The sequence below is a fragment of the Natrix helvetica genome, assembly GCF_964273705.1.
Source record: "Natrix helvetica genome assembly, chromosome: 8".
In the NCBI taxonomy this organism is placed as follows: domain Eukaryota; kingdom Metazoa; phylum Chordata; class Lepidosauria; order Squamata; family Natricidae; genus Natrix; species Natrix helvetica.
In genome coordinates this window covers 27042105-27055543 of record NC_138559.1, presented here as the reverse complement: position 1 = coordinate 27055543, position 13439 = coordinate 27042105, and the positions used below count along the sequence as shown (strand labels likewise).

The following is a 13439-nucleotide window of genomic DNA, read 5'->3' as shown; positions in this document are numbered from 1 at the left end:
TGCACAATTCTTATCCTTTTCCCAAATCATGAAAATTAAAAGAAATTATGGTTGATAGGTAATGATTGTGAACTAATTTGCAAAGTCTTTCTTATTGGCTTTGTTCCTCAATCTAGGTAGGAATTCGTGACAGACGGACGTTTGGCCACTGTCTCCCTCTCTCCGGCCATGTGCCAGAGGCAGGCAGAAGAAGCCTGAGACGGAGCCGCCTGGGGGTGCAGACCTTCTGCCCACCTAGCCAGGCGTTTCTTCTGGAGCTGACCTTCCGTTTCCCTCTTCTTCCAGGCTCGGACATGGCCGTCTTCTGCCTGCTCTGTGGGAAGCGCTTCCAAACGCAGACGGCCCTGCAGCAGCACATGGAGGTGCATGCTGGCGTGAGAAGCTACATCTGCAGCGAGTGCAACCGCACCTTCCCCAGCCACACGGCCCTCAAAAGGCACCTACGCTCGCATACAGGTGAGCACGGGGAGCTCTCTGGGAAATGGAGCAGGACAGCGACGGGTGAACGATGTGCTTCTGATGAGCAGCACCTGGCACATTGCTCTACCCAGGCTTCTTCAAATGTGCCTTTTACAGCCAGGGAATTCTGGGAGATGCAGTCCACATATCTTCACGTTGCCAAGGTTGAGAAACCTGGGTTTAGCCAGCTGTCACTTCCCACAAAAGGGAAGTGGGGCTAACTTGACCCATTGGTGTTCAGCCTTCCTAATCCCCTCCAGGCTGCAAATAATACAGAAAGGCCAAACCAGGCCTTAAAAGTTTCCCTGCTGTTGATGGGTGCTTCCTTTGAGTTCCCTTGTCGACTGTCCCAAAATAACACAGGGTGCTGCCAGCTTTTTTAAAAAAAACTGATTTCAAGGAGTAGAATCTACTGTACTTGTTTATTCTCAGCTCCAACCTCCTGGATGAGCATCTAGTCGGATTGGACCATTATGAATTGTGTCTCTGCATTGTGTGTGTCCGAGGGCCTCATCCAGGAGATGCCACAGCTGCTGCAGCACCAGTGGGCACGGCTCAGCTGAGCCCAATCATAACAGATGCACCAGCCAGTTTTAGCACAAATCACATGTGTGTGTGTGTGTGTGAGAGAGAGAGAGGGGGGGAGAGGAAGGAAGGAAGAAAAGAAAGAGAAAGAGAAAGAAAGGAAGGTAGGAAGGAAGGAAAGAAGAAGAGAAAGAGAAAGAAAGGAAGGGAAGGAAGGAAGGAAGAAGAGAAGGAGAGAGAGAGAGAAAGGAGGGAAGGAAGGAAAGAAGGAGGGTAGGTAGGAAGGAAGGAAGAAGAGAAAGAGAGAAAGGAAGGGAAGGAAGGAAGGAAAGAAGGAAGGTAGATAGGAAGGAAGAAGAGAAAGAGAGAGAGAAAGGAAGGAAGGTAGAAAGGAAGGAAGGAAGAAGAGAAAGAGAGAAAGGAAGGGAAAGAAGGAAGGAAAGAAGGAAGGTAGATAGGAAGGAAGAAGAGAAAGAGAGAGAGAAAGGAAGGAAGGTAGAAAGGAAGGAAGGAAGAAGAGAAAGAGAGAAAGGAAGGGAAGGAAGGAAAGAAGGAAGGTAGATAGGAAGGAAGAAGAGAAAGAGAGAGAGAAAGGAAGGAAGGTAGAAAGGAAGGAAGGAAGAAGAGAAAGAGAGAAAGGAAGGGAAAGAAGGATGGAAAGAAGGAAGGTAGGTAGGAAGGAAGAAGAGAAAGAGAGAAAGAAAGAAAGCAAGAGAGAGAGAAAAAGAGAGTGCGTGTATTAAGGATTTGATGTCCCAGGCCTCTGTCCTCTAACTACCGAAAGCAGTCTTAGGGTTGACTGCACCTGTTGGACAGCAGCCTCCTTTGCCTTCTGCAAAATGCCTCCTGCCTGCTGATTCATCCTCTCTCTCCTTCAGCCCCATTTGCTTCCGGAGTGGCATCTTTCGCATCAGCAGCTGCGTGTGGGGCAGAGCCCAGGCAGCTCCTGGCACGGACAGATCCCTGATGCCTGTGGCTGCTTGTATAACAAAACCAGGTTGCTGTGCTGGCGAGGGGGCGGGGTGGGCTCCCGCTTTGGGGATGGGCTGCCTCCCTGGCTAACCAGGTAACAAGAGATTAGGGGGGAAAGATGGGGTCCCAGGTACAGCCAGCCAGCCAGAGGGGGCTGTAATTAGTCCGCTTGTCCTGGACGTCATGTCAACCTCATTAAGCGGCCTTGCAAAGTGAATCAACGAGCTATAAACTGGATTTTTTTAAAAAAGAAAACAATCAGGGGTTTTGTGTACAGTAGACAAGGACACAGCCCCGGTTTCCTGCTTCTGAGCCAACCGTTGTTGATTAGAGCCAGAGAGGCCAGGTTTAAACCTCTTTATCACGGGACTGGCCCGCTTCGTTGGGGCTTCTGCTGGCTGAAGGGAGCGAGGGAGGCCATTCCAAAGAAGCCCAAGCTAGCAATGAAGAGCCTTTCTGAGCCCCTGAGCAGCTCTCTCCACCCAAGGCCAGCTGTTGGGTGAGGGGGCTTCTGCGGCAGCTGAGCCCCCTCAATGCTCAGGGGTGGCTTTCTTTGAAAAATTAATTTGACAGATTTATTGTCCCTCCCGACAGAGACGCAGGGAGGAGGCTGTGGCTGCGTTGCTCTGTGTGTCTTCGCCTCTTCTCTCCAGGGCTGAGAAGTTTAAGAGTAGGAAAAGTCTTGAAACAAGAGAAGGAGTCCCCTTAGAAGGTGGCTTTAGAAAGCCAAGTGGGATGGCTGGGTGGCACCCCTATAGTGAAACCCAGGTGGAGTTTCCATCCCACACTTGCAGCCTCCGTCTTGACTCTTCTGACCTCCCCCTGTGGACAAATCCTGGTCAGAAGCAGAACTCCAGTGTCTTTACAGCCACATGGGATCAGGTGTGCCTGCGCCTGGGAAGTGAGTTGAAGCCGTTCCCATTTTACAAGGGGGGAAACTGAGGCTGAGGGTTCCCAGGAAGAATCTGTAGCCCTGGAGGAACCAACACTTCGCCTTCATTCCAAGCCCAAAACATTGTGTTGCCTTTCCTTGCTCAGCTCCAGAACCAACTTCTTCTCCCCTCTGCAAAGTAGGTTTGGTTTGGTATCAAAAAGGGAGAAACAGAGCAGCTTTTTCAGAAGTGGGGAATGGGAATGGGAGGAGGAAAAGGAAGAAGGAGGAGGAGGAAGAGGAGAAGGAGAAGGGGGGAGGGGGATGAGGAGGAGAAGAAGAGGAGGAGGAGAAGAGGAAGAAGAGGAGGAGGAGTGGGACGAGGAAGAGGAGAAGAAGAAGAAGAGAGGGAAGAAGAGGGAGGAGGAGAAGCAGGAGGAGAAGGAAGAGGAGGAGGGGGAGGAGGAGAAGTAGTAGTGGTGGTGGAGGAGGAGGAGGAGGAGGGTCCTAATTTAGGAGAATTTGTGCCTAAAGACCTGTGCTTGGGGTTGTGAGGGCAGAAAAGGAGCCAGATTTCCTGGGCCCGAGGAAGTGGAGGCGGCCGCCTGTGAGTCTATAACAAGGAGGAGAATTTATGCTCAGGCACGAGTTGCCTCTGACATGGGGATAATGAAAAAGCGTAGGTCATTGTGGATGACTTAAGCTTTCAGCAGCGGAGGAAAATGTATGAAATGGGAGCAGCATTACACGCTTGGCGGCTCCGCGCATCTGCAGCGGGACCCGTGAAAGGCAGTGGGGCCATTCTTTACCATAAACTTGTGGCCGTCGGATTTTCCGAGCCTGGAGAAGATTGTAATTACACTGACAAGACAAATCAGCAATATTTAAATATTCATGAAGAAAGTCTGGGGTGATCAATCTATCTTTATTGTCCTTCCATTCAGCTTCTGTAATAAATATTTTTTAAAAGAGAGGGAGAAGGAGCTGGAGCTGCTCACTTCCTCCTTCTCCTTCCTCCCCCACCCACCACCTCCTTGAAGGGGGAAGCCTGAGATGTGGAAGGGAGGAGAGAGATTGGTGGCCAGAATCTGGATCTTCTCAGCAACGGTCACCAGAAATAAGCTGAAGGGGGTCAACAATTCCTTGAAAACCTCTCCTGGGCAGCTGCATGGGTGGAGGGCAGCAGAGGACACCAAAAGAACCAGCATGCCTGGGTGGAAAAAACGTTCCATGTTCCACAACCTGTTGATTGTTGAACTCCAGAAGAAACAAGGTCTATCTCCAGAAGATATAATGTCTATTTCCAGAATATATAAGGTTTATCTCCAGAAGATTTAAGGTCTATCTCCAGAAGAAGATAAGTCATTCCTTAAGGTGGCCCAGAATCTTCTCCTCTCTCTCATGTTCCCATCCTACAATTCTTTGGATTCCTCCTTGTACTCAAAGGTCTACCAAAAAACCCATCTCCATCCCTCTCGTGATCAGCTTTTGACCCCAAGAAGACATCTTGGCCTCTGAATCTACCGGGTGGACCTAATTCTTCCACCCCTTTTTCACGATGAATCCTGAAGTGTTTCGTCCCAGTGAAGTTTTTACAACATTAATTGAAAATTATTGGCATTCTACTACTTAGACAACTTAGATTGTTGCAGATAAAGAAGAAAAGGGGGGAGTACGGCCATCCCTGTTAGTTACAATGTAGGATGCCAATATTGCAAGCATAAAATGATTTGTCTTTTCTACCCAAAGTTGAGTACAACATTGAATAAAGAACCAGTGAAAATTGCTTTGAAGTATTTGTTGATAAACCATAAAGGTTTCGATTTTAAGCTGATTATTTGGTGTTAAAGTCTGAGGGGTCCTTGGTGCTCTCTGAGCCTGGTTGTTTTTTTGCAGACGTTTCGTTACCCAAACTAGGTATCATCATCAGTGCTAGAAGGGAGTGTGGGGCTTGTGGAGAGGAGGAGGGGAAGGGGGAAGGGGAGGGGGAAGAGAAGGACTGAGGGGTCTTTGGTGCTCTCTGAGCTCGGCTGTTTTCTTGCAGACGTTTCATTATCCAAGCTAAGTAACATCATCAGTAACATAATGACTAGCATTGACGATGTTACCTAGCTGGGTCATGAAACGTCTGCAAGAAAACATCCGAGCTCAGAGAGCACAGAAGACCCCTCGTTTCAACCCTAAGCTACCGATAGCCCCTGGGCCCTCGTGGGCGGGTGTGGACCTGGTCTCCTGGCCGCAGACAGCTTCCCTCTGACCCCCTCCTGTCTCGGCTGCAGGCGACCATCCGTACGAGTGTGAATTCTGCGGGAGCTGCTTCCGAGACGAGAGCACTTTGAAAGGACACAAGCGCATCCACACCGGGGAGAAGCCCTACGAGTGCAACGGCTGTGGGAAGAAGTTCAGCCTGAAGCATCAGCTGGAGACCCACTACAGGGTCCACACGGGTAAGGGGACGGCCGGCCGGCCTGCAGGAGGCGGGTTCCCCCCCCCCACCTCCCGGGCAGCTTGTGCATCAGGGCGTTGGGCGCTGGCCGCCTGCAGCTTTTGTAAATAGCCGGTCGATATTTAGATTGCTTTTTCTGTTCATTACTTCATTATTCGCTCTGCCTGGGCACGGGATGGGTATTGATACCGAGAAAAAGCAAGGCTGTTAATTACTGCACTGAAGGAAGCCCCCTTGGCTCTCGACCACAGCTGCAGCCGACGGGGTCTGGGGGGGCTTTCTGGGAGAGGCCCCCAGCCCAGCTGGCTCTGGCCTGGGAAGGCAAGGAGTGGCCCCGGACTAGGCCACGCAAGGCCCGAGATTGGGGGGGGCACTCTCACTCTGACTGCCACGTCCCTAGGTGTGGGGGTTCCTGGAAGAGGGTCCACACTGTTGCAATAACTTCTAACATCCCCCACTCCTCCTCCTCCTCTTTCTCTTTCCTCTCTTATTTCTCCTTCCCCTTCTCCTTCTTCTATTTTTTCTCCTCTTTCCTTTCTCCTTCTCCTTCCTCTCACCTCCTTTCCCCTCCTTTCCCCTTCTTATCTTTCCTCTCCTATTTCTCCTTCCCCTCCTCCTCCTTCTGCCTCTCTCCTTTCTTCTTCCCCTCCTCCTCCTCCTCCTCCTCCTCCTCCTCCTCCTCCTCCTCCATCTTCTCTTTCTCCTTCCTCTCCCCTCCTTTTCCCTTCCCATCTTTCCTCTCTTATTTCTCCTTCTTCTCCTTCCTCTCTCCTTTTCCTTCTTCCCCTTCTCTTTCCTCTCCCCTCCTTTCCCCTTCTCCTCTTTCTCCTCCTCCTTCCTCTCCCCTCCTTTCCCCTCCTCCTTTCGCATTTCCTCCTTCTCCCACTCCACAGGCGAGAAGCCCTTTGAGTGCAAACTCTGCCACCAGCGGTCTCGAGATTACTCCGCCATGATCAAGCATCTCAGGACCCACAACGGAGCCTCTCCTTACCAGTGCACCATCTGCCTGGAATACTGCCCCAGCCTTTCCGCCATGCAGAAGCACATGAAGGGCCACAAGCCGGAGGAGATCCCAGCCGACTGGAGGATAGAGAAGACCTATCTCTACCTGTGCTACGTCTGACGGGAAGAGAAGAGAAGCTGGGAAGGACTGGACAGAACCAACCCCCTCCATCGCTCCCTTCCCTTCTCCTTTTCTCCCCTTCGCTCCCCTCATTTCCTTTCTCATTTCGCTTTGGGTTCTCTTAGCCCAGGAGCTGCTGGCCCCTCCCTTCCCAGCTTCCATTGTCCTTCAGGCTGCAAGGAGCAGGTGGAGCAAGGAGAAATGAGCGAGGGGGAAGAGAGCCCGTTGGGGTCCCTCAAAGGATCCCCCAAAGGAGCCTCCCCTCAACCCATCCCCAGCCCTGGACAGCTGTGAAGGTGTCTCATGTGGGGGTCGTGTCCCCCCGGGGCTGCCTCGTGGCTCCAGACTTCTTCTGTGCCACTGTTGCTCCTTGGGGGGGGAGATCAAATTTCTCTCTGACGGGGGGCAAGCTGAGAACCAATCAACCCTCTGAGCTGCTGCCTTGTTTCCCCAAGGATGCTTGGAATTGTAGCATCGTGAGGAGTCTCTATTGGGCCCCCCTTTATTTTGCTCCCAATGCGGACCCCTAACACACCCATCCATGGTCCTCCTGGAAGTCACATCAACAGCAGGATGCAATTTTCCACACATGCATCCAGCCGATTCCCCAAATTCACACACACACGCACACACACACACACTGTCCTCACTGGTCCCTTTGAGAGGTGACCTAGCTGCCAAATCCAAGGACATGTTTGGGGGAGATAGAACTGTTAGGGAGCAGAAGATCCACGGAGTTCTGGGGTGCCACAGCTGTGGGGAAGGTACCAGCTGCCTTGGGACTTCCTAGATCCCTCCTGGAATCTGCTTGAGAAGATCAAGGAAGATCAGAGGGTGTCCTGGGGAGGGTCTCTGCTAGGGGAGAGCATTAGAACCCCCAGTGCCAACCCTTTTCTCATTGATTCTACCAATGGCCTTTCGGCCTTGGTGACTCAAATGTTGGGGGTTGCTGTCTCAAAGATCGAGACCCCCAGATGCGCTCAGAATTGGCCTCCAGGTATTCCCTGGGAGCTGCGACCCTTTCTTCTGACCAAAGACCATTCTATGCATTTATTTTTATTTATTTACTTTTGGAGCGAGAGTGGAGAGGAGGAGGAGGAGGAGGAGGAGGAGGAGGCAGGCAGCATAAGTTTGCACATTTGCTAGCTTGGCCGGCCGGCCGTGTTAGAGCGGAGGAGAAATCCAAATGACAAGGCTTAGGGGAAACACAGTGGCTGCTAGAGAGGCCCCTGATCCTACCCTCTGGGGCCTTGGGGAGCTCTGCGGAGCCCCTGTTCTCAAGTCCTTTCCCATTGACTTCCAGGGGGGGTGAAAGAGCTGTGCTTTCAGTCCCACGCCTTCCTCTGCAATAACCACGAGGCAAAATCCATGGAAGTCTCAGCTCCATTCCCATGGAGAGAACCTGACCATCAGTGAATGGAAACCAACCCAGGCATGGCTTCAGTTATTCATGAGGATGGGCTGTCTGAAGACTCTGACCACCTGTAGTACCTGGGTTTGAGGTGCAATGCCCAGCAGTGTGGAAGACCCTTTGTAGTCTTGACTTCTGCACATGGAACAGCCTTGTTGGTCCATGGAGCTGTCCAAGGTTCAGCTCAGATCTTCCTTCTGCCCAGGACTGATGTCCTGATCTCTGCCTAGCAAATGTGAGGATGGGTGGGCTAAAGAGGCACGTCTGGTTCAGTCTTCTTCCTTACCTGCTCACTGCATCATTGGCCGCTGGATAAATTGGCTGGGTAGACTTGACCCAAAGTTGAGAGTCCCACTGAAGCACCACTTCCTCTTCTCGGAAGGGTGGAAGACCCTAATTCCCGGAGATGTAGGAGCTAATGCTGTCTCTGATCAGATGGGTCTCCTGGCAGCCACCTGGGCTTATTTGAGAGGCTAAGGAGCCATTTGTCCTGCTGGTCCATCTTGCAACCATCAGCAAATCTTCATGTCCCCAATATTTTCTTCTAGGAAGGATTTTCTGTTTGTGCTTTGCACATAACAACATTGCCAAGAGGACAAACAGTTCTTACTATAGGCCTATTTCTTGGTTGGGGGGGGTCTCCTCCCTTGATTGGGGGTTGCCTCATCCAGCTCATCCTTCTTTCTGCTCCAGGGATGTTGTGAAACCTGGGACTTCTCCCCTCCCTTCCAGGACCGTAGGTTAGGGGCAGCTTCCAGAGTTTTTCCCAAAATAGCCCCCAAATAGCAATTTGGCAGAAGGAAGGAAAGAAGGAAGGAAGGAAGGAAGGAAGGAAGGAAGGAAGGAAGGAAGGAAGGAAGGAAGGAATACAGGTCTGGAAGAACGACTGTTGAGTGCACTTCATATCCTTGATTTAAGTGCAATCAAAATTCAGTCCAGTTTAGGTTTTTACTTGTCCCCCTCCCTTGATGTCCTTGTCTTGGGATGCCCCTTCTGGAGGACCACCTTAGCTTGAAAAGGTCTCCCTCTGCCCACTTGAAGCCCTGGGAAGTGGCTTGAGGCTCCCTTGCTTCTCCCTCTTGACCCTTGGTGACTTCAGCCAAGGGGAGAGGTTCTTTCTCTTCTCTCTTGCCCCTTCCCCCATTGAACCCCATCCCATCAAGACTTCTCTGGAGGCCCTTCCTGCCCGGGACTTCTGTCGCCATCGCAACTGAGTGGGGAATGCAGCTGCCCTCCATCTCCGTTGTGTCTTTGCTTTCGTTTTGATGATTTTTCTCATTTTCGCACATTGTACTTGAAATGACCTCGGTTTCTTGTGACCTCATGAGCTTCTTTGAGTTGGCTTTCTGTGGGGAAGGTGGGACGAGTTGGGGTGTTCATTGCTGAAAAGACCACCTGGCAGGGCTGGGAAGGAGGGTTTGCACCCGTGTCCAAACACAGCCAACAAAAATCCCCGGACGTTGCTCTCCTCGCCAGCCTTCCTGTTTCGTGTTGATTGTGCATTGTTATTGTTGTTGTTATTACCAAAATTGGTGTTTGTTTTTATGATCCAGCCTGACTTGGCTCAGAGATGATCTTGAAAAGCTACCTCTTTTTAAGTTGATGTTGTTATTGTTAAGTTTCTTGTTCCTATTTTTTTTTGGCAGTTACAGAAGCACAGTTTTTGCAATATTTTGTGGGCGGGTGGCTTTGTAAATTTCACCTCATCTCATGCTTTATATTTACCATTGTACCTTTTCTTTTGTAAGTTAGCTGCTTTTATACATGGGGGGAATGTTCAGCGAAGGGAGTGCAGATCCATGTTGCTCAACCCCTTTAAGCGTTGGTGTGGACTCCAACTCCCGGAATCCCCCAATCCTGGCTGGGGAATTCTGGGAAATGACATCCGTGCAGTTTAAAGGGGCCAAGATTGAGACTCGCTGGTGTGGATGGAAGAACTTTAAGCGATATATCTCTGTCCTGTTGCTCCACACACTTTCCCTCCTAAAATCTGACCCTGATCCTTCCTCCATGTTGGAAAATACTGAAGGCCTTAAAAACGGGGATGGGGGGGAGAGACAAAGAGTGATAAAAGAGACTCTATCTGTCATTGTAAGTCCAGAGAGCTAAAAATTTAGTGAAACCTTTAGCAATTTGGTAAAAGAAAAGAAAACAAATGAACCAGTTAAACTTGAATATGTGAATAGTTAAGTAGAGTTTTGTTTTGTTTATAATGTGAAAAAAGAGAGAGAGAGAGAGAGAGAGAAATGACAGCATACAAAGCAGACCTTTTAAAGAACAATATGCAGTAAATGTACCAGTGTGACATGTGTCAGAAGTGGCAACAGCAGCCGGCCCTTCTGATGTAGCCCCAACCTCGTTGGGTGTCGTCTTTTTAAAATGGGGAGGGGGCAGGTGTTTGAGGAGTCTTCCTCTCTTCCCCGCCCCTCCCCAAGCTAAAAGTGTTGGACTGATAAATTATTTCAAAAGTGTAATATTTTTGTAACCTTTGTTAGTCTCTGTGTCAAGCAGGATGTCGTCCCTCTCCTTTCCTTTGTAACTGTGAACAGGAATATGTTTGCGTCTGAGGGGATGCGTTGGAAACCTAGTATTAAATAATAAATCATGCAGTATTGTTGTAACAAGTTCGCCATAGCAGATGGTACTCAACTCAAAGCACACTTGGGAAGGGCCTGGGTCCAAGGTTTGTTGGTGGGACCCTCGGCGTGCCAAGGAGAGGACGGGTGGGAGGGGGTGGGAAGGAGACTCCATTGGTTTTGGGGAGCAAAGGGTGGGCTGGCCTCAGGCCACTTGCCTCCCTCCCTCTCTAAAGGATGGTTGGCTTCCTATCATTGCTGGCTTGACCAGTGACAGGGTGGCAAAGTGCTTGGCGCCACAAGGAGGAGGAAGGGGGCGAGTCCCAAAACGGGACCTTCAGAAACCAGATGGAATTTGGGGGGCATCGGAGGGCTAGAGCCCCATGGGTTGTCTGGGCTCCCCTCCTCTCTTCCTTGGCCCCTTCTGCCCCCCACCCAACCCATCTGAGCCTGGGATCTCCTCCCACCGACCCCCCCCACCCCTCTGGCACGTCCCCCTCCCACTAACCCCTTCCGTGGGTTTTAATTTGGCTTCCCTTTGCAAGTGTATATTCCTGGCTGTCTGTGATTGTTGCTTTGGGAGGACATTTCAGAAGCTGAAAGCAGTACGGTTATTGTGTACAAACCCTTGCCGGTGTGTGTTTCGTGCGTGTCCGTCCGATGGAGAAATATAACTTTGTGACTTCTTTGTGGTGGGAAACAAGACTGGGGCGGCTTCATAGTACGATCCTCAACACAACTTTGGAAAAAATGGCTTTTTCTTTTTCTTTTGATCAATCTTTGTGCCTGAAAAGAAGTGTGTTTGTGTGTGTGTGTTGATTTCTGCGCATTTTTGAAAAACAAAAGAGGAATAAAATGCTGCAGTTTCTTTTTTAATGATTTGGTACCTTGGGGGATCAGGATGGGGGGACTTGCTCGCTGAGGAATGTCATGGTATTGCCCCATCTTTATTCTGCCCCCCCCCCTGCAGTTCTCAGCCCATGGGTCCCTGGCACTGGGGCAAGAGGCTCCGTTGGCGCAAGGAAGGAAGCCCGGGCCACGTTGCACTCCAGTATGTAGCCCCATCCTTTGTGCCCCTTCCACCCCACAGGGCTGTGTTCTGCTTCACAGCAACGCCACTTGCCCCGTCGAAGCGTGGGAGCCCATGCTAACGCTGCCTAGCCTTACTCTCTTGGCAGCTGCAGAGATTCAGTCAAAGCCTCCTGGATGGGCAACTTCCACGCTTTAAGCGGCCTCACTTCCAATTCCAAATAATCCAATGGAATTCTTCGCCTTGCCTCGCCTGCTTCTTCCCAGGCTCCGCCCACTTTCTCCTGACCCCGCCCTCCAGTCTCTAAAGGCTGCCCGAGGAGTTTGCTCTCCCTTGACGGAGGCCGAGGGGTTTTGGCAGGGAAGGCTGCGGTTGGGGTGGGCAGGGGGCTGGATGCCTGTGCAAGCTTTCGCTCTCCCCTTACCATGACCTCCCTCAGGCCCAGGCCTGTCGTTTTCTTGACATACATCTCAGTATTGGTTGGGCATCATGTCTAAAAGAGGCTTTTGGGGAGGCTCAGAAGCCGTGCCCAATCTCCATGGACGTTCATAGATTTCAGATATCTATATATCTGTATCTATATATATATATATTAGCACTGAGGACCAACTGTGTCCTTCCGGACCAAGCAAATTGAAAGCGTATTCTTCACTTGTTGTGTTTAATCTCTTTATCTCTCCATGTTGTCGCAGTTAAAAGTGCCAGTTTGATCGCTTCATGTTAAAAGAGAAATTCTGTTTCTTGCATTGCTATCCTGGCTCGGTCTACCTCAGCACCTCCTGCTAGCCTGACTTAAGAAGGTGCCAGTTTTTTTTTTTTTTGGTTTGTTATTTAGTTTATTTTCCAAATACGGTGTTATGCGTATATATATATATATATATAAATATATATATTTCCTGTACAAAGTACTTTTCTGTTCGTTCCTTTGCAGTGCAGCTTCTGCGTCTTGTTATAAGCTTTGTCCAGAGTCTTAGATGAATTGAAGTTAAAAATACACACACACACACACACACACAAATGCACACAAAATAAATCAGTTCCCCTCCACCCCGCAAAGAAAGTTGTGGTGTCCCTTTTCTAGTTGCCATTCTCTCCTCCTGCATCTATTCTGAAAGGCCCAGGAGCGTTCTCTGTAAACCTTCTGTGTTTTCTGGCGAGGGGGGGGGGAACACAACAAAAGGAGTGTTTTTCCCCCACCCCAAAAAAACGATGTATTGCTGCAGGTTTTTTTTCTCTCCATCTGTCACTAAGTGAAGTTTGTGCCTTCTATAGCAAAGAGAATATTTTTTACATCCTACTAACAGTAGATTTTTTTGTAGTGGACATTTTTTGTATTTTTATTTATAAGTCTCATAAGGAAAATAGCAATGTTCAGTTGTATATCTTGAATCTGCAGTTAGGAATAAAAAAAATACAATAAAGTTAATTCAGTCGTTGATGCTGGTGGCTTGTGGTTTTCTTTCATTCTTTGCAGTTTCCCAGCTGGGAAGGAGGAGAAGTCTCTTGAGTCCATTGATGAGGTCACTGAACTGAATTTACCTCATCCTCACCTCCCCTTACCAAAAGAAAAACCAGCATCCGGGATTGGCCACTGCAGGAGGGAGGGAGGGAGAGAGAAGAAAGAAAAAAGAAGGAAGGAAGGAAGAAAAGGAAGGAAGGAAGGAGAAAAGGAAGAGAGAGGAAGAAAGAAGGAAGGAAGGAAGAAAAGGAAGGAAGGAGAAAAGGAAGAGAGAAAGAAAAAGAAAAGAAAGAGAAAGAAAGGGGAGAGGGAGGGACTGAGAGAAAGAGAGGGAGGGAGGGAGGGAGAGAGAAAGAAGAAAGAAAAAGAAAGAAAAAAAGAAAGAAAGAAAGAAAGAAGGGAGAGAGGGACTGAATGAGAGAGAGGAAGGGAAGGAAGGAGAGAAAGAAGAAAGAAAGAAGAAAGAACAAAAGAAAGGGGAGAGAAGGACTGAAAGACAGAGAAGAAGGGAAGGAGGGAGAAAGAAGAAAGAGAGAGAGATGAAAAGAAAGGAAGGAGAAAAGGAAG

At 49.7% G+C, this 13439-nt stretch overlaps 1 protein-coding gene across 3 annotated transcripts in view; it reads left to right on the top strand.

Moving 5' to 3' along the window:
• Positions 1-12849, top strand: part of ZBTB16 (zinc finger and BTB domain containing 16) — a 71811-nt gene extending 58962 nt beyond the window's left edge. For all 3 annotated transcript variants that reach the window (XM_081960625.1, XM_081960624.1, XM_081960623.1), the window contains exons 4-6: positions 286-456; positions 5107-5274; positions 6167-12849. In XM_081960625.1, the coding sequence (XP_081816751.1) occupies positions 286-456; positions 5107-5274; positions 6167-6396 (569 nt within the window). In that variant the 3' untranslated portion in view covers positions 6397-12849. The remainder of the gene's footprint in view (positions 1-285; positions 457-5106; positions 5275-6166) is intronic.
• The last annotated feature ends 590 nt before the right edge of the window (positions 12850-13439 follow it).